The following is a 22,439-nucleotide window of genomic DNA, read 5'->3' as shown; positions in this document are numbered from 1 at the left end:
ATTTCCCACCATCTGTTATAGTGTGAACAGTAAGGGTGACACTCCCACCTGTGAGCAGTGTAACCCTCCACCCTAGTGACTCCCCCGCCCCACAACCAGCATGCACCTTACATAACATCCGCCCTCTTATGTAATTTTCAGATACTCTACACAATAGTATATTCAACAGGAAACGTTTTTACACGAATATTAACATTTCTAAAATATTATCACATGTGGAAGTAGGCTACAGATATAAAACAATTTTGGCACACAAGTAAATTAAGTCGGGAGTCCGGATACTACACCCTATACAGTATTATTGTATAAGGTAACAAAGCCGTGATCCCATTATAGTCTAAGTTGTGAAGCTGATTTTTGTGAAATATTACTTCTGATGAAAACGAAACATCTCATTATGTTTACTAACACACTATTAAATCTGTCCTTACCCTCAAACCTAACAGTGATTATAATCTGGTTTATATAAGTACGAAAAAAATATAATCAATAACCAAGGTGAAGTATCAATGTATTATTCACTTAATTTGAACTGGGTTTTGCTAATTAATGTCTCATAGATGGACACACACACACTGTTTAAACACACACACACACACACACACACATACATACGGTAGCTGGGTCCTGGGGCTAGGCTAGCGAGTCTCTCAGGCTGGCTGCATCAGTGGTGTTAAACTTGATACTGTTTTTGGAACGTGTGTGAGTGTTTATCATGTGTGTAATTAAGACGTTAACAATGTGTCTATGGGCCTATAAATCCTGAGTGTCACGCTAACTTAAAACACGTACGAAAATTCAGGTGTTTTGCAGACGTTTATACAACTTATCTCCCAACACACCTGGATATTCGATTCCTGTTAAGAGTTCAGAGATTTGGGGGAATATAAGACACGTTGAACGTTTCTAACACACACACGCACGCACACACACACTGAACACCGTCCATTGAATTAAGAATCATTATACTGTATTTGGAATCAATTGCACTATTTACCTTTTATTTCCAGGTGAGGTGATGTCTCTCTACCTTTAGTTAAATCTAATTAATTAAATAATGTTTATTTACGTTCACTTTCATTAATTACGACCAAGTCACCAATTATTTCTCAACAATGTAATGACGTGGTGATGGCTGTTTCACGCATCTACTGCAACCTGTCAACACAACATTTAGAATAAAGCACTTTATAATTACTACCATTTAGTATTACGTAACTGCACGTCACACCATCACACCTGTTTAGAACTATGGGCGACTGGCTAAGTTATAAAAATAATTAATAAGTTACAATAATAATAATAATAATAATAATAATAGTAATAATAATAATAATAATAATAATAATAATAATAAAATAATATTTTATTTTCAGATTACGTTTGGCCAATGTTGAAATCAGGAAACGTCAATACAAATTAACATCCACTATATATATATATATATATATATATATATATATATATATATATATATATATATATATATATATATATATATATATATATATATATATATATATATATATATATATATATATATATATATTAAGGGGAATAGCCCACCCCGGCGGAAAAAGTAAGAGACAAAAAGTATGTCAATCTACTACACAATGAAGTCGGAAACCAGCTTTTTGAAGCGAGACAGATTGTAAGAGGATGGAAATACAGAAGACAAATATCCACACAGAAACGGTGGGCACCATGGGCAAGACGAGTGTCACTAGCCCACGGCCTTGCCAGCGGCACACAGATTGCCAAATCTACTGATCATTGCCCGTTAAAGTACTTGTAAAGGAGAGAGTGAAGCAGCATTGCGGCCAAGAGAAAGGGAAGAGAGAGTGTTGACTAAATGAGAGTACCGCCCTCATATCTGAGGATTGGCGACCACAGTCCTCCACTCTGAACGTTGTCGGGCTGCTTTTACCAATCCTCTAAGAGTCTAAGGTTTTGTATCTCTCTATTGACTAAACGAGAGTTAATAAGACGAATTGCTTTTGATTTCGTCCAATCTATTTTGAGACGCAGGAAGTGCCTTACGATGGCCTACACTTGGTGCTTTCTGAAAGTGTGAACTGTAGGACCATTTTATTGAATAAACAACTATCTATCTAATCCATTGTCAACATTATTCAAATTTAGAACTGTTAAGTCCGAGAGATTCTTTGTTCAACTATTAATATTACAAACTTTTAATTTTGTTGTCCTAAATAAGCATTTGGGAAACTAAAAACATATATTGAATAATTATAAAGACAAAAAACACTGTCTTCTTTGATGAGTTTCAGTAACAACATTGGCCAAGAAAGTTTCTCATTATACTGCATATGTTTATTTATTTATTTAAGTTTATGTTAGTTAAACAAAAAAGAAAACGAAACTATAGATGATTTTAGAGAAAACACCCAAAAGATAAGGTTTAGGGCAAACTATAATAAACACTGAAGGCAATACACATTCGACAAATAAAAATTATTTTGAAAAAGAACCTTAAGACGTCATGCGAGATAAATCACAGGATAACTTAACCTGAATAAAATAATTAATTTAACAGGGATTTTAACTTGCTATGAAGTAACACGAGGATTTGATTACAGTACTGGCATGGGTCTGTATTATAGGAACTGGTAGGGGAACCACTGGGGGAGAGGGCATAATGGAAGGGGGTAATGTACAGCAGGAAGGAAGAGGTTGGTATGGTGGAATAAACGCAATGAGGGAGAGAGGGAGGGAAAGGGACCACAGACGAAGTGGTTGCAGGAGGTGAACAAGAATGGCTGGCGGTCTAACACTTCACTACCGGGCACAGGGAGACACTGGTCTAGACTGGCTTGCACTGGGTCCTCAGTGGGCTGGTTCCTCCCTCACAACCCGCCAACACTCTCATCCTTAATTCAAGTCTTCAGATTATCGAAGATCCTTACGTTATTGTTCTTACCCCTAGCTGAAACTAGAAGAGAAAGATCTGGGAGTTTATAGTAACAACGAAATGAAGTTCTCGGATAACTGCGAAAAGGTGTATCATGTGAATACAGTGGTAGAGGTTTACATGAAGACCTCTCACACATTTTTCGATGGCTCGTCTTTCATGTTTTTTTTTTTTAAGAGTACTGTAATTCTTTGTGGTCTCCAAAATATGTCAAATGATATGTCCAAAAGAGGGCCACCAAACTGGTTCTGGCCCTCACGACCTTATTTGCCAAGAGAGATTATAACGCCTAGACTTACCGAGTTCATACGACAAAAGGGCAAGGTGAGAATTTATAAAGAATTGTAAGAACATTCCTTACTCAGTCAAATGCACATATTTGGAGTTAGCGGATGGCCACTTTATTAGAAGTTACAGTCCCAAGTTAAAGAATCTATCAGTTAAAAAAAAAAGAAAAAAAAACAGCCCGAGTTAAAATCTTTGGAGTAAGAGTTGTGAAGTTTGGAAAAAAAAAAAAACTGCCAGAGAATATTGTAACAGCACTAAATGTGAGCTCCTTCAAGTCCAGGGTTTTCAACACTGACAGACTAGTATGTTTAGGTGCACTCAAGAGCCCGTACATGCACAGTTCTCACCACCCACGTAGATGCGTGGTAAAATAATGAACGTAAGGACCTCTGAGAATCTAGTCCTCCCAATCTCTGGACACAGTCTTTTCCATCTCGTGAGAACTCTAGAAAAAATAAACCCAAATTCACACCTAAAAATTATTAAAAGGTTCGATCATGGTGGACATTTCACGTTCTTCTTGTGCACCCCCAAGTCTGCTCTAATCTACACACCTAAAGCTCTGCTACACACCATAAAGCTCTGCTTCACATCCCAAGCTCTGCTACACACCACAAGTTCTGCTACACATCCCAAGCTTTGCTACACACCCTGAGCTCTATGACACATCCCAAGCTCTTCTACACACCCCAAGCTGTGCTACACACCCCAAGCTCTGCTACACACCCCAAGCTCTACTACACACCCCAAGCTCTGCTACACACCCCAAGCTCTTCTACACCCCCTGAGCTCTTCTACACGCCCTGAGCTCTTCTACACACCCCGAGTTCTTCAACACACCCCAAGCTCTGCTACACACCCCAAGCTCTTCTACACACCCTGAGCTCTGCTACACACTAGCTCTTCACGCCACAGACTCTACTACACCCAGGCTCTGCTCTGCTGCACACCCCAAGCTCTGCTACACCCCAGCTCTGCTACACACCCCAAAGCTCTACTACACACCCCAAGCTCTGCTACACACCCCAGCTCTTCTACACCCCCTAGGCTCTACTACACACTAGGCTCAGCCTACCACCCCACAGGCTCTACTACACACCCCAAGCTCTGCTACACACCCCAAGCTCTGCTACACCCCAAGCTCTACACACAAGCACACACCCAAGCTCTACACACCCCAGCTCTGCTACACACCCCAGCTCTTCTACCCCAGGCTCTGCTACACCCAGGCTCTGCTACACTCTACTACACACACCCCCGTCTGCTACACACCCCAAGCTCTACTACACAGCTCTTCTGCCTGAGCTCTGCTACACCCCAGGCTCTTCTGCCCCTGAATACTGCACCCAGGCTCTGCTGCACACTGGCTCTGCTACACTGAGGCTCTACTACTTTTAAGCTCTACTACACACCCCAAGCTCTGCTACACACCCCAAGCTCTACTACACACCCCAAGCTCTGCTACACACCCCAAGCTCCTCTACACCCCCTGAGCTCTTCTACACGCCCTGAGCTCTTCTACACACCCCGAGTTCTTCAACACACCCCAAGCTCTTCTACACACTCTGAGCTCTGCTACACACCCTGATATCTATTACACATCCCAGGGTCTCAAATACGAGGGTGGAGTGAGAGCTGGCCAAGAGATAGAGAGGGAGAGAAACTACAGGGAGAGAGTGTGGGGCAGGGAGAGAGGGACGGCCCACAACACCACTCGGCCTTCTCTTTGTGTACTCACATTTCCACCCTCTCCACCTTAATGCCCCAATTCTCAGTGGCATCGTCTAAGACTCCCTGAAATGATGAATGGGTTGGTGCTGTCAGTTCACGGGCGCAACCTCGATTAGCTGCAATACAAGTGCTTAAGACTGGCAGGCGGGGGACGTGTGTGTTTGGAGGCAACCAAGATATGAAGTATTTTTCTTGGGTATTTTCTTATGATATCAAAGATTTTTTTAATAGTAACTAAAAATATTTATGAAAACAAATATAGCTTTTTCATTGGTCGTTTTTTATTACTAAGATGAATTTAGTCTGAGTTAGGTGCTTTATATGCCCAGATTTTATTTAATTGTTTTTTGTAATGATTGAAATTACCGAAAGAATATTGCAAATAAAATCAATAGAGTAGAGAGATAGAACCAGCAAAGTAAAATAAAATATAGTTCTAGCTGTCTACTCAACCCTGATCATCAACAACTCGTCCACACCCGTCCCCGACCACAGGAAACTAGAAGTGTTTGTTTACTTACATCTCGACCCGCTCTACCTTGATACCCCAGTTGTCGGTGGCGTCGTCCAGCGCGTTCTGTAAGTAGTCACCACTATGAGCCACCTGCTGGGGGGCCGCCATGTTGGTGCACTAGGTGGTGGTAGTGGTGGTGCTCGAGGTGACGGTGCACTGAGTGGGGGGCCTCCTTACTAGTACACGCTTATATTTCACACCAGGGGGTTCGTTTTCACCACCAGGGGGTTTATGTTCATTCCCTGGGGTTCATGATCCTTTTGGGGTTCATACTCTCTCAGGCACAGGTTCATACTTAGGGTATGAATATAATTTAGATGTGGTTTAGATGCTACAGCCACACGCTTAAAACTAACAGAAGAATCCTCACACCAAAATAATCTGTGTATCGACGGTACATTTCATCCCCGTAATGTTTTTGTAAAGTCTAAAAGGTTATAGTAGTCTGGATGGCGGCATACGACACTAACCAAACGAACCCAACTAAAAAATTATGTAACTGATATCAGTTTTGGTTTGATTTACATGAAACATTAAACCTAACTCCAAAACAAACTTAAGTTAGGACAAGTGTGGTTCGTCTGTGTTGTGTATGATAAATGACTTACGCCCGTAGTCCCCAGCTCTCGAGGTTTGAGGACATGGATGGCGGGTCTGCTTCAGGAGACTGTCAAGTTATTTCCGAAAGTTAACACTCGTTTTGGGAATTTTGCATCAATGGAAGGTTACGGAAATGAACAGTGCCGTAGATAACACAGTATATTATTCTGGTGGGAGGAATCTTTTGCTTGATGTTTTATTAAGGATGTACAAGCAGTAATTGCATTCCCCCTCTCCCTCCTAGTAACCGGAGCCAGGGCAAGGGAAGGCCTGGCGATCGGAAACTGTAAGATTGTACCAATGTACCATACCTCTCACAGACACTCTCCACCCCTCTCCCGTTTAAACGTTGTTGGGTAGTTTGGGAACTATCGTGGCTGGTGATGTTGCATTGTGTCAATACCCGGCTACTGTGGAGATTACTGCTGACTGCACCTGTACTCTTCAACACTATCACGGGCTTTCATAATCAATCATACTGGGTATCTTCTGGCGTGGCGAGTGTTCATACTATTTATTATTTCTACTTTGAAATGATTCAAACTGGTTCATATGAGTTAATTGTCGATTTTCCAGTTGTTTCTTCCCAAGAGGATGAACACAGCAAGTTGGGAACAAGAGTGTAGGCTACAGGCAGCTGAACAAACTTGAATGCAGTTAACATATTTTATATCAGTCGGAATTCGTTCATCAGTATGAAGGTGAAACATAATACATAAGTGTAGTGAAGCAATACCCACTGTTATTAATTTGTACAATATATTAGTGCCACGAACACACCTTTACTCAGGCAGTATAATAATTACACCTGTTGTATGACTGTATGTCTCTCACAGGTAGATATGATCCGTAACACCTGACCGTGACCTATTAAGCTGTGCCATGGTCGCTATAGTTCACCAGTATAGGCAGGAAGGTGAAGGTGTCTCCTCTAACACTAATTAGTGATCATCCGAGACCAATTATAGATTAACTGCATGAGAGTTGTTGACACTTGTGCTTAGTTATTATATAATTTAATAAAGCAGTAAGTAAGCGTTGTGTAAATATCTGTATATCTTACCAACTTAAAAGCAAATTTGATTAGAGTAAAGAATGGAGTGCAATGGCTCATATCTTTTATACTTTACAGCAGCAATAAATATAGACTTCAGGTAAAACTGTATCAATTGTCATCAAAAGTAAGACAAATGTGGATGAGGTAATTGAAAAAAAAAATGTTATAAAAAAAGGCGGCGTGACCCAGTGAGCAACCATCAGGCAACCAACGTCTCTGAGATGGTTGAGGAAGGTTGGTGAGGGCGCCAAGACTGTCATAGATCACAGGTAACTGGAAAATCGTCAATTATTACATTATTGGTCCTTAGGTTCATACTGGGTTCCTACCGGTTAGTGTATGGAGAGTCATACTAGTTCATACTACATACTATCAGAATGTTTACACTCGTTCATACTAGCGACTACCAAATGACCATACTGGTTTATACTAGCTACCACCAGAAGATTCATGCTGACTTATACTTGCTTTTCATACTAGTTTCTATCAGGTGGTTCAAACAGGATTCACACTGGCTGGTACAAGTTACTCTCAAATGGTTCCAGCAGAATTTCACACTGACTCAAACTGGACAGATGTCGGGTGGTTCATACTGTTTCACTGTTTCATAAAGCCTGTTACTAAAGGTTTACACTGGCTGCTGTATTCAAGGGCCGTGTGTTTGACCCAGAATTTAATGGGAAAAATATTAATCATACAGGAATAGAAAACATGTTAGTTAATCAATTATATTATATCTATAATGTTTTATTTGAGGTTAGACGTTTAACATGCAGTTGTGTTTGGGATTGTTGTACCTGTATAGTATATAGTTTAACACGTGTTACTGGTATCTTGTACTGTGTTTCATGTGTTGGTGTATTTTGTATTGGGGTTTTGTGTTACTTAATAGGTTAGTGTTATATGTGAGTTTGTTAGTGATAGATCAAGCGAGTTTACATTAATAATTAAGTAAACAGAAAGGAAAAATATATCAACATGGAACGGCTAAAAAAAATATATATGTATATATCTCAAACAGTAATGGTAAAAACACACTCGTAAAAATTCGTAATAAAAATATTATGTTTTGTTTTTACGAAGTACTAGTGTAATTAAGGTATGTTACAGTCTGGCTCCATTACGGTCTCTTGTATCTTAAAAAAATTACGATACTACAAGATGAAAGGTTAAAATTTCCGGATATACTGCCAAAGTGCGACACGAATGCCAATGTTTCGGTAATATCAATACACATAATGGCATCACGTTCATTTGTGTTGGGTCCATTTTGGCCGCCGCATGACCACCCCGATACAAAAGCACTCGACTTCTACTGCATTATTTCATCTTCACGGGTCGTCTCTTTTGGTAAAATTTCTAAGCATAAAAGCCTTTGTCACAGTCATAATATATTAATGAAAGCGATACTTGTCTAGTGAATAATGTACAGCCAGTTCTCAAGGTCTTGTCTGGGTAAAGTCTTTGTTGGGCGAATTTTGCAGCGATGACGTCAGATGTAAACAAATATTGGTTACATCTGGTGAATATTGTATGAATGATATTAATAGTAAGTATCGACTGGTTAAAGCCTTTGAACGCAGTTTCATTTTTTCCACGACCAAGTCAAACTCGAAAAGCTTAGAAAAATGTATAAATTCGGCTCCTTATTATCCCGTATCAACATTTAATGTCTACTATATGTTAGGCTCGCATAATAGAGTACCTCAATTGATTAGGAGATACAATGTTAAAGCATAATTTAGTTGCTTGGGTTATATGTGCTGAGAGAGAGAGAGAGAGAGTGTGTACAGTATGTGTGCTGTAGTACCTGTTTGGTCACGCTTCACTCACTTATTCAGGCACTGTACTGTACTATTACACTCAGGGTTAACTCTAGCTATGAGCTGGAGGACACTAGGACCCACAGAGCGTAGGAGCCCCTCACAACTATAATCTAAATAATAGAATACATAAATATTTACTTTATAATTATATTGTTGACTTGTTCGTTTCCAAACACTTGTAAATTTGGAAATAGTTATTATCAGTTGAAGAATGTTCTCACAACTGATTTATAGTACACATCACTGTACACAGAATATTAATATTGACTCTAATGTATATTGACGAAATGGCCCTTGAGTGCAGGGTTACTGCGATTTATCAAGATATGCGCAAGATGTTATCCGTCCGTCGGGGCAAAAACAGATATTCCAACCTGTTGATTATCACCTAAGGTAACACTAGTCTCTTTATAAGACCTCATCCGTGATGGTTCAGGTAGTGACGACACAGAACATCCTGACGTATGTCTATGGAAGGGTCGGAAGGACGATTGCGCCATTCTTTGTATGACTTTGTGAGATTGATCTCCGAGCAACGCCCTGTGTTGGCCACGCTTCCACTTCAGATGTCACATAACGTTCCGGAGCCTAGAACATGATCCTCCATTGGCAGATTTTAAATACTGATTTGTTAAATTCTTTCTTGGGTTAATTTTTTTATCATTGCGTTTGTATTTACTGACAACTGATCCTATCAGAATAAAAATTGAAATTAATTAGTGTGAGGTTGGTAGGTAGTTATCACGTACGGTTGTATATATGATTGAATATTTACGATAGAAACTATAACCGCAAGAATATTTGGGTATTAGGAAGCATCAAAATGTGGAAAGGTAGTCATTGCCGTCATCCTCTTCGTGAATGCATATATTTTGAGGTATAATGCGTCTATGAATACAAAGTCAGCATACCGGTATAGAAAAGATTAATTTTTCAAGGTATCAGAAGACTCAACAGTATACTACAACAGTCCTATATAGCACAGTATATTCAATATATAACATGGTCGTACATTGAGTGTATATGAATTTATTTCACCACGGAGGATATATTGTATATACATTTCTTCCGAGAATACTGATATAACAAATTCTGGCATAATATAATTATGTCAGTATATACCGTATTCTAAATTATATTACGGGATAACACCTTCACCGGACCGCGTGATTTAAATTATATTACCGGGATAACACCTTCACCGGGATAACACCTTCACCGGACCGCGTGTATTCTGAATTATATTACCGGGATAACACCTTCACTGGGATAACACCTTCACCGGGATAACACCTCCAGGACCGCGTATTCTAAATTATATTACCGATAACACCTTCACAGGTTAACACCTTCACCGACCGCGTATTCTAAATTATATTACCGATAACACCTTCACCGATAACACCTTCACCGATAACACTCACCGGACCGCGTATTCTAAATTTATTACCGATAACACCTTTACCGGGATGTCACCTTTACCGGGATAACACCTTCACTGGGATAACACCTTCACTGGGATAACACCTTTACCGGGATGTCACCTTTACCGGGATAACACCTTTACCGGGATGTCACCTTCACTGGGATAACACCTTTACCGGGATGTAACCTTCACTGGGATAACACCTTCAACATTACCAAACCTCCTTACTGTATTTTTATACACCAAATACAAATTAACATAATACGCTGTATTTTTCTCTCCTCTACATTCACACATACATGTTTGAAGCATTAAAATATTTACAATCAATGTGTTGAGCGCCATTAAGCCTGGATGTGTGATTAACGTCGCTCGCGCCATAAAACCATAATAAAGCTTAATGTCAACACGTTTAGTCCACATAAATCTGTGTAATGGTATGATTTATAACCTAGACAGCTTGTGTGTAATTTCCATCTCGCGATGTGCAGCTGTCTGTCTGTCTGTCTGTCTGTCTGTCTGTCTGTCCCGGATGAAACTATCCAATCCAGGTCAGGAACTACTTAAATATCTTTCAAATTTGACAGTTATTTCATTTTGCTAAGTCATTTCCTGTGGCATTTCAGTATCAAATTAAATATCGAATAACGATATACCAAGTGTGAAGGGAGGGTACAGGAAGATCGGACACCTCACCAGCTACACAGGCTAACCATTACCCAGGGACAGCAGCAGCTAATCGACTTAAACACGCGGGTCCCTATAAACACTGATGGGCTGGCGAGAGGTAGATGGTCAGTGGGGGAGGAACCTGGTCGCAGTAACACCCAGGCCAGGAGCCGAAAGCAGGTCCTCAGGCGTGTGAGATGAACCCGGAGATTCAGACTCGTGAATCCAAATCCTCCGAGGACAGCATAACGCATGAGTGAGGTGAGAACAGTACATGTACTCTGTAACGTCACTTGTACTCAAATGTGTCACCGGGGGGTCAAGGGTCAGCGGTATTGTAACTTTAATGATAAAATACGTTTCTGTTCTCCTTATACGTATAACAATTATTAAACCTTATATAATGCCACGAATGAAAGGTTATTAATACGCGTATGTATTGTATTTAATATCTACATACCGAATTACTGACTCGTTCAACCTCAATATAATCAATTACAGCTAATTTATACTTTAATGGTCAAAATTAATTACAGTTATTATGACTGTTAGAACCTCGTTATGTCAACACCCAGCGGTAGGAACTTCACGCGGGTGATTGTTCGCAGGCTGGCAGGGTGTACAGGCTGGCAGGGTGTACAGGCTGGCAGGGTGTACAGGCTGGCAGGGTGTACAGGCTGGCAGGGTGTACAGGCTGGCAGGGTGTACAGGCTGGCAGGGTGTACAGGCTACCAGGGTGTGTAAGTGTTATGGTGTAGCCCAAGTGTGCATGTTACTCTTATTACCTCGTGTGTTCACTGTTGGGAGTTTGGTCTTGTGTTAGTTTTTCAATGTGTGTGTGTGTGTGTGTGTGTGTGTGTGTGTGTATGTGTGTGTGTGTGTGTGTGTGTGTGTGTGTGTGTGTGTGTGTGTGTGTGTGTGTGTGTGTGTGTGTGTGGTTTATTTCTACTTATGTGTATATAAGCAAGTGTTTGCTGTTTGCATGCACATTGCACATACTTGTATATTAATACATAAATGCATATATATATATATATGGATATAATCCATTACACACACACACACACACACAACACAGAAAACACACACACACACACACACACACACACACACAAAAACACTAAACACACACACACACACACACACACACACAACATAAACACACACACACACACAGAAAAACACTAAACACACACACACACACACACACACACACACACACACACACACACACACACACACACACACACACACACACACACAGAAAACACTAAACACACACACACACACACACACACACACACACACACACACACACACACACACACACACACACACCTGCATGTCACTGGAGATAGATTCCCTGTCTCCTAGTATCTCGTGCAGGTTCTTGGTGCCTAGCATGTTTCTCAGCGTAGTCTGTGCTAGGAGCCGCGTGGAGTGGTGGGCGTTTTCCACGTTGGCCACGCTTACTGTCGCGTTGCTCACCCGGTAGTACACGACGGCGTCCACACTCACCGTCACCGAGTCCTTCGTCAGTACCTGTAGGAGCACACGGCCCAAAGATGTTAACACTGTTGATGGTGATGATGGTGATGATGATTATGATAATGATGATGATGTTTGTGGTGTGATGATGGTGATGATGATGATGATGTTTGTGGTGATGATGGTGATAATGAAGATGGTGGTGGTAGTGGTGTGGTAATGATAGTGTGATAGTAAGGATGATGATGATAGTGTGGCAGAGGTGATAATGATAAATAAAAGTAGTGGTAAAAATGATGGCAATGATTATACTGATTTGTAGGTACTTGTATGATAATTTCCATCGTCTTATATACTATCTATGGTCCATTATAACCCACTATGTTATATAATGGTCTACTACATTATGTCATCATCATTTACTGAACTACATTATATCATGGTCCACATTTTAATTTTCTTTTAATTATATGTATAAAAAAAATTATATATATATATATATATATTAAACCTATCTTTCATACGTTAATTTATTCTTTAATTTCTTCGTCATATTAAAAACTATAATTTATTCTATTTGAAAACAATTTATTTTAGGAAAGAGAAATAGAAAAAAAAACTGAGAAAAGGACAAATTGTTAATAGGTTTTGAGAAAATAGGGTGAATATTTAATAAGGGGTTGATAAATATGGAATGGGAGTAAATGAGGTAAAAGTACATTTATGGGACCCGTGAAATAGGGAGCTGAGAATAATGGGTTAAGACTATGTTAATGGGAGGAGGTTAATGTGTAATAGGTGAGAGTACATTAATGGGTAGAATATATGGAGAGAGAGAGAGAGAGAGAGAGAGAGAGAGAGAGAGAATAGTGAAGGACATCAACAGGAAAATCGGACATCAGACGGACGGGAAATAAGACATCATAAGAAGACAATGTGACATCAAAGGGGTGTATGGGACATCAAAGGGAAGAATGTGACATCAAAGGATAGAGTGTGACACCAAAAGGAAAATTTAACAAGTAAAGGGAGCACGTGACATCAAGGGTGAAGTCAGGGTGGGGGTGGAAGTCAAGAACCCTCAGAGGAGAGTGACTTAAGGGTCAAGGATGTGCTGTACATGCCAGTGAGTGTTGACCATCTATCATATTGGCCAAAAACAACAACAACAAAAACACACACAAACACACAAAAACAAACAAACAATAAAGAGTTTTAAGGACACGAAAACAGGAAAGAAAAACACCTTAATATAACCACCAGGTGTAAATAAGCGTGGGAAAAACAAACAAACAAACACGTGGTGAGTTTGTTTACTTTCGATCAGCTGTCTGTAGTAAGAGAACAGCTGATGGGGGGGGAGGGGCAAAGGTGTGGTCAGGTAAGTATGTGTGATTGGACGGGGCCAGGTGATGACGTCAACACTACAGTACTACAGGTTCACTACACGTCAGGTTAAGGAAGGTCATACTCGAGCAAGTGTATTCATTTTGGGTCATGCATAGTCATACTGGGTCGCTTGAGGTCACACTATGTTAGGAGACAGTGAAATCTCCCAATAACGAACTTCTCTCTTCATATAACGTACTTCTCTCTCCATTTAACGAACGGATTCCCTCTCCATATCATCCGTTAGTTGGGTGGGGATCACATCTAACGGACCCTTAATATTACGAATTTCCGTATCCATATAGTCCGTTAAATAGCGAACCATATTACGTACAGACTCAAAATATTTACAATTACAAAAACGATAATAAATATGACGTCATTGAAGGCCTTATTACACTAATTAAGGGTATTATTACACTAGGTCTTATTGCACTAATTAAAGGTCTTATAATACTAATTTAAGGTCATATGATATGTTAATTGGTCTACTAAGTTATGTTACCTGACAACATGACAAGCTAATTACGTAATGTTTCTTGATCAACGACAATACAACAGGTCATGTAAAGTTATCCGGGTCATATAAGGTCACCAGCAGCTATTTACGGTCGTTTTATGGTAAGTTAAGTGATTAGGCGTGATACTAAGTCATTTCAGGTCAGATATGGTAATTTTGCTTCATATAAGGTGAGTCTAGGCCTTTTTGCTTCACATAAGGCAAGTCTTTTGCTTCAAGGTATATAATTCATGTCATTCTCTTTAACGTAAAGTCAGTCTACGTTAGTTAAAGTCATTCTCTTAACTTTTTTGGTGGCTTCAGGTCATTATCGGGACGACACGACCATTTGGTGTTAAGTAAAGCAACATAAGGTCAAATTTTTATGAGTCATTCGGAGTCATTCTGGGTTATGGGGCCATTGGAGGTTATTTTCAGCCTTGTAAATTCTCTCGGCATCGGGTGATATTAGCATCAATAATCTGAGGTCATTTAGGGTCATAGCAGGTCAGATTCAGTCGCTCTGGACCATATGTGATAATAAAAGATCTTGTGAGGTTGTCCAGTCACATGGTTGGTCATTATTGGGCACGGTAGGTCATTTTAGGTCATGTTAGGTCTCTATTGATTATATTTCATCCTTCTGGAACATGTTAGAACGTTCAGGATGATTTGCGATCATTCTAGGTCATACTAGGTCGTTCAGGTTCAGATATGGTCATTCTTGTCATGTTAAATCATTCTGAGTCATGCATGATTATTCTAAGATTTGAAAAGTCGTTAGAACTAATATATAGACATTCCAGGTCACATTAGGTCAAGTTTGTTTTCAATTCATCATAAACGATGCAAAGTTATTCCAGGTCATGTTAGGTCATCCTGTGTTTTGATGGGCTGAGATTAGATAAGACATTCACCCTGGGTAATTCTGCTCTATTTAACGAGGTCATAGAAGTCCATGTTAAGTGATTTGGGGTCATTCGAGGTCATTATAACTCAACTGTCATCATCCCGGGTCATTATAAGTCGCGTATCATCGTATCAGGTTATTATGATTTATATATCCACCTGGGGTCATGTAAGGTCATATTTTTACCTTAAATTGGGGATAAAAAGTAAGGAAAAAGTCTCATAGTAATTTCGTGACCATTTTAACCTCTCTGTGTACTAAACGAGCCAATTATTTGCGTACGTGTGTCTTTACTTAGTACAAAAACCAAAAAAACAACGTGCAACCTTCTAAGAATCGTGGCGTTTGTGGTGTAGCAAAATTCATCCAAGACTCGACACCGTATCCCTATTTTCACACTTAAGGCAGAGGATTTTGGGTTTGGTTAGGTTAGGTTAGGATGAAGATTGGTTAGGTTAAATTAGGTGAATGGTTGGTTAGGTTAAGTGACGGATTGGCTAGGCTAGGTTAGGTGGGGGATTGGTTAGAATAGGTTAGGTGGGGGATTGGTTAGACTAGGTTAGGTTAGGTTAGGGGTTGGTCAGCACCGTGGCGGTAGTTTGTGTTAGGTAGCACCATCGATCTGTTGCTCCATTACCTTACATGACTCTTTGACCAGCGTGAAGAATGCGAAGCTGAATATTTCATAACCAGCTGATGTGGTTGGTGGTGTAGTGTGGGGAGGTGTGGTGTGGTATGGTGCGGGGAGGTGTGGTGTGGTGTGATGGTGTATGATGGTAGTAGTGGTGGAGTGGTTGGTAGTGGTGGTGCATGATGGTAGGGTGTTGACGGTGGTAATGGTAAAGTTGATGGAAGTACACTACTAGCTATGAGAAATGGGCGGTAGTTATGGCAGAAGTGTTGGTGAAGGGTGGTAGTTATGGTGAAACAAGACAGAGACGGACGGTGATTGGGGAGTTATCACTTTCCTCAAAGAATGTATAGAAGTAATAAAATGAAATAAACAAGACGAAGATCAACACACGAGAAAAGATTACGAAGAGGAAGCAAGAAGACGTCATTAAGTGTGAAGTAGACCTCTGTAATGACGAGAGCGACGCACCTCAAAACAGACAGTGTGTTCATGCAACTACTGAGAGGACCTTGGTAAGACGTAGAGAGAGATGCATGTAAACACAAAGCACGAAGCAGGAAGGTAAGCAGAAGAAGTAGCAGGGACGAGCAGGGCAACACTAGTGAGGGGTATATAGTAGGCGTCTTTGTGGGGGAAGTATGGGGGGGGGGATGAAGACCCACAACACAACATACATCTAGCAGAAGGGGTTGTACTACTTTGGTTCTTCCTGAAGCACATGGCATTTGGAATGTTTCTTAAGAGGCGGCAAACACCATTCGTCACAAATTTTCAACCCGAAAAGTAAAGCTCAAAAGGATGTTGGCAAATTAAATATGTAGACTTGCCGCAATTTTGTTTTTTAACTAAAGTAAACAAAAAAAATGACAAATCAGGAGAACACATTCCAGTTTATTAGTTAGTTCGGGTGGCTGGTGTTTGTTCTTTGTTGAGAGGGGGTGGTGGGGGGTCAGGGGTTAGCGTGAGTGGGGGGGGAAGGACGTCTCTGGTCTGATGTGGCTGGCTGGACAAGCTACTGCAGCACCAATTATTACGTCATCTTATCACTGAACATGTTAGTATCTATTCTACTCTAGGATCTGTGGCAGATAATTTAACCTAGGTATACCGTGGCGAAGGTGAAGATTAAAGATAAGAAGACACTGTGATAAAGGTGAGGTGAGGGAAGAGGAGTGGAAGGGGAGAGCAGGGGAGGCGACACCCACCTCTTGCGGAGGGACGTCAAACGTTATTGTCCGCAGGTCCACTTTTCGGTAGGAGTCTATACAAGGAAGCGTGAAAAATATGCCTGCAAAATGCCATGTAGTGAGGTGGGGTGCAAAGAATGGGCCGCTTGGCTCCTATCATCACAGGACGTGGGTAAGGAGCGGGGTAGAACTGACACCATCGTGGAGGTTGAGGGAGAAAGTTTCAGCATGATGGCGGATCAATGTATGTTAGACACGCTGAGGGGAAGGATGGAGGACAAGTCTTGGAGGACCTGAGGGGGTCTAACATGAAGAGGTATAACATTATTCTGACATGATTAAGGGAGGAGACATAGGAGGGCTGTGATGATGATGGAACAGTGTTTGTTCGGTGCACTACACACGTGGCGGCCTCCTGCAGTTGACACTCACACACACAGGGAGGGAAACCCTTGGCGACCACTGGAAAAAGGGGAGTGACGTTAGCACTTCAACGGGAGGGTGAGCCCTGTGTCACGATAGTGTCCCTTTCCGAGTTCATGCTCTGAAAGTCAGCTGGGTGCAGAGAAGAATAAAAAAAGTTTTGTGCCTACAGTCAGAGCAGCCCAACTTCTACAAATGTCCATGAGGGACGGGAAGGCCTTGGAGACCCCAAGAGAGACCTTGGTCCCGACGGCTGTACAGAGGTCATGCACCGGGCAGGCAGCCACCACAGCGGTGCACACTCACATCCTGCTACTCATGCACTCTGGATAAGGACAAGCGAGGCTCATCTGTATCTACAAGATGGCTACTAAGCCTCAAGAACTACTTAAAGGGATTTCCAGGTGATGGTGATGGCTACAGTATCTCTCGTTACGACAAAGTACCATAACAATATTGGCCTCTGTATGACCAGTGTTTTGAAGAGTCAACGCTCATGAACTTGACCTCAGGTCTGAGTACATTATGATACATCGTGGCACTTATTCCTCTCCCCTTAGTGAAGAATATTATTGCTTGTTTTAGCTGAGAGGACCTAGAGGAGGCACAACTGACGCTGACCAAACACAACACTACCATCAGTGAGGGGCTCTGGGAGGAAGAGTGTGCGTGTCTGTCTGTGCTCAAGAGGGAAAAAGATAAAACAAATCGACAAACTAGTGCGTAAGAGAAACGTGTGTGACATATTGGAGTGTCGGAGGTTAAGTAAACTGGTTATTCAACTTGCCTCTTGGGGCGGAACGTCAAATACACTGGTCCTCAAGTCTACTTTTGAGTAGGACTCAATGCATGGCAAGATGAAGAAGATTCCTGTTGGGGGAGAGACACAATGCTTGTCTGATTTAGTTAGATATGAGAAACACAATATCATGCGGGGTCAGGTTGGGGCGACATCCTCGAAGGTTCATTACAGGAGCACCTCCTCCCTTCCCTTCCCTTTACCATTTCCTTCCACCACTCTCTTCCCACCCCAACCAGTCCTTCTCTCCCTCTCCCAGCCGGCCCTCCAACACCTCTGAGGGTCCCTGGGTGGCCTCCTGAAAGTGAAAGTCAAACAGGTGAGTTGATCTTGGGTGGCGGGCGTGGCTGAGATAACACACCACACACCGCCCACTCAACACTCCTCCGCCTGTGTAAACTGTGAAGAATTCCTCTCATTGGATTAGTAAGAAGGATTTTGATCTTGTTTTATGTCCTTACACTAAATAGAATGTCTTGAGATACTTAGCGACATACAGATCGTTAACATAACATGCACTTAGGTTAATCAGAACACATACACAAGTTAATGAAAGCTATTCTAAAACATTTATATTCATACTCTTCAAATACACATAGTTGTAGTTGATAATTTATTCATTTAACTTCAATAAACACTTGGAAACACTTAGACAGACGAACTATACTAATTAGACTAATACTGAACGAGACTAAAAGCAAATAAAATAAATATATAAAAGAAAACGTCGAATACTTTTAGGGTAAACTGCACCAGCCCGGAGTTGTTGTTTGTCTTTGGTTAAAAAATTCAAAATGTTGGACAAATCCTTCGAAGTTAAGGACATTTATTGTCTTGTTCTGTGCTTTATAAAATTACCCCCGTTATTTTTCTCCGTAAGATTGGGTGATTTTCTTCTCATTAACGCATATAACACGTGATGAGGTTCATTTTAGTACAGGTAGACTCTTAACCCCTCGAGTATGATGACAACAACCTGAGTATATTGAACGATTATAATAAGCAACGTAATACAGACAAGAGTGATTTTATTATGATCGAGAGATAGACCCCGTGCACAAGGGGTTAAAGCATAGATGAATTATAAAACAGAGGAGAAACAACAACAACAACAACGGTCACCAACGCCTCTAGCGGCAAGGGGGAAAACTTCTATCTCGAAAGCCACCATAAAGATATATTTATTTGCCTCACTTGTTAATTTATCTCATTACGGCGACGGTCAGGTTGATTAAGAATATAATTTATTTAGTAACAACGTAATGGAAGTTTATTGTGACGGGATAAAGTGCGTGATTAGGTTGAAGCAGTTAATTTATATGAATAACTACCTATTAACACAAAGTTTTTTAATTTAAACTGGCACTATTCCTTTAAACACTAGCACCCTCCCTTATACATTGGCACCCTTCTTTAAACATTGGCACTCTCCCTTTAAACATTGGCACCCTTCTTTAAACATTGGCACCCTCCCTTATACATTGGCACCCTTCTTTAAACATTGGCACCCTCCCTTTAAACATTGGCACCCTTCTTTAAACATTGGCACCCTCCCTTTAAACATTGGCACCCTCCCTTTATACATTGGCACCCTTCTTTAAACACTGGCACCCTAGAGATTGTTAATAAGTTGGTCTGATTATTTTTAGTGTTTCTTTGCACCTGTTCAACATTTCTTAATATAACAGCTTAAGTGATCTTATATATACAGAAAACAACTGAGCGATAGTTTGTGAAAAGTATGAATATTATTGTTCTAATTTCTTATTGGCTTCCAACATACATACATACATACATACACAGAAGAGTAAGTAGCCATTGATTTAAACATTTAACTAAGTAACTTATTTAGTGAACACACACACACACACACACACACACACACACACACACACACACACACACACACACACACACACACACACACACACACACACACACACACACACACACACACACACACACAACACACAAGTTAATTATTATATTATTATTATTACACACACACACACACACACACACACACACACACACACACACACACACACACACACACACACACACACACACACACACACACACACACACACACACACACACTACTACGTTACATATTAATTTTGTCACACATATAAATGAAACAATATAACATTATGCATCGCAACTCCTACATTTATTATAACAATGAATTATAGTACAGGTTCTATAACACAAAAATACAAGTATTATAGTCAATATATGCCTAGAGATATACAGTACCAGGGCTATAATTACTGTAAGTGAATTATGGCTAGACCTATAATTACTAACTACCGATAACTAGGAATTATAGCAAAAGTATTCTCAGTAAAAAATAATCACAAAATCTCGCTCCCGGTAAAAAAACAAAAAAACAGATCATCCTCTCTCTACACCTGTCACTTAACCCCCTCAGGTAAATCATTAAGGTAAGTCATATTCCAACACAGTAACACCATAAATAAGACATAACACCCCCCTCCTTCCCCCCTCCCAGTGTAAACACCATCACAACGAGTGTATTGGTGATAATGGTGTGTAATAACCTGATAAATGGCGTCAGGTAACACATTATTACTTCAGATTATTTTTAGTTTCTACATTACTATATTTTTTTTTATAAGTGTATCCAAAAAAACTGTAATATTGTAGTGTTTTCAGGATTTTTTTTCTCCAACACCTAGATTCCTTCTGTAATTGTGTATGGGAGTGTACTTGGTAAACCTTACGAAGAATATTTACAATGATACTGTAATCTGGTTAAGGCTAAATGAGTCAGCGTTTGTAAGTATAGTGTATACCTCACCTGGACCTCTGGAGCCTCCCTGTAACAGTCGCCCCAGCCTGAAGATGACTGCTCGTTCATACTCCTGTACCACCTGCAGGAGAAACACACACACACATACGTTAGTTCTCTATCAAGTCTAGTAAATATTGTATCTATACTATAATGTAGGATTTATCTATTATAACGTCCTTCTGCTTATTTACTATTTTCTGTTATTGTATAAACTAATTTTTTTCATTTTTTATTTAAACTTTATAAACAAGAAATTTCACCATTCCTATTCTTCTCTTTGTTGTTATTTTCTTCCGTCTTGTATAGTCTCCCCTTAGATTCCCGTTTTCGTTAGTCTCTTCCTCAACCAAATGATCCATTTCGAAAATCTATCAAATCGACGAGTAAAGTTTTATTTTCTATCTCAAATTCTCAATAAAATAAGTTTCATCTGCGTGACCTATGGGCCAAGTTTCATCTGCGTGACCTATGGGCCAAGTTTCATCTGCGTGACCTATGGGCTAAGTTTCATCTGCGTGACCTATGGGCCAAGTTTCATCTGTGTGACCTATCGGCCAAGTTTCATCTGCGTGACCTATGGGCCAAGTTTCATCTACCTATGGGCCAAGTTTCATCTGCTGACAACCCACCTATCTGCGTGACCTAATTTCATCTGCGTGACCTATGGGCTAAATCATTATTGACCTATGGGCCAAGTTTCATCTGCTGTGACCTGATTTCATCTGTGTGACCTATCGGCCAAGTTTCATCTGCGTGACCTATGGGCCAAGTTTCATCTGCGTGACCTATGGGCCAGGTTTCATCTGCGTGACCTATGGGCCAGGTTTCATCTGCGTGACCTATGGGCCAGGTTTCATCTGCCCTGCCATCTCTGTTTCATGAAAGAAATTTCATGTGATTTTGAAATGATGTGCCTGTCTGTGTGTGTGTGTGTGTGTGTGTGTGTGTTAACATAGCCACTCTGACCTACATCTACACTCTGGGAGCTTGTCATGTTAGCTTTCTTGGTCAAAGTGTTTGACCAATGAAAGAAAAGGATGTTATAATCTATATTGTTTTCTTGTGTGCTGGGAGTCTAACCTATCCTAACCTAACGTAACCTAACCTAATTTACAGTCTATGAACTAACTTCCTTTAAGTTCCAACATTAAAAATACAAGTACAGTAGTTATCCGCACTTGGCAACGACTTCCCTAACGTTCACAGAATTAACAGGACAATTATCCCTATTTAGTGTAACACACACACACAC

The 22,439-nt window shown here is 40.5% G+C and overlaps 1 protein-coding gene across 4 annotated transcripts in view; it reads right to left on the bottom strand.

Moving 5' to 3' along the window:
• LOC121874158 (band 7 protein AGAP004871-like) overlaps window positions 1–22,439 on the bottom strand; it is a 122,118-nt gene that overhangs the window by 6,560 nt on the left and 93,119 nt on the right. For 3 of the 4 annotated variants that reach the window (XM_042378136.1, XM_042378137.1, XM_042378134.1), the window contains 4 exons: window positions 21,194–21,266; window positions 18,358–18,440; window positions 12,379–12,582; window positions 4,956–5,011 (listed from right to left, as the gene is read on the bottom strand). In XM_042378136.1, the coding sequence (XP_042234070.1) occupies window positions 4,956–5,011; window positions 12,379–12,582; window positions 18,358–18,440; window positions 21,194–21,266 (416 nt within the window). Of the gene's footprint in view, window positions 1–4,955; window positions 5,012–5,469; window positions 5,526–12,378; window positions 12,583–18,357; window positions 18,441–21,193; window positions 21,267–22,439 lie in introns of all 4 variants that reach the window. The other variant, XM_042378135.1, reaches the window with a different exon arrangement.

The sequence above is a fragment of the Homarus americanus genome, unplaced genomic scaffold (genome assembly GCF_018991925.1).
Source record: "Homarus americanus isolate GMGI-L3 unplaced genomic scaffold, GMGI_Hamer_2.0 scaffold49667, whole genome shotgun sequence".
NCBI lineage: Eukaryota > Metazoa > Arthropoda > Malacostraca > Decapoda > Nephropidae > Homarus > Homarus americanus.
Note: the sequence above shows the minus strand (reverse complement) of the source record. Positions and strands in the feature narration are given on the sequence as shown.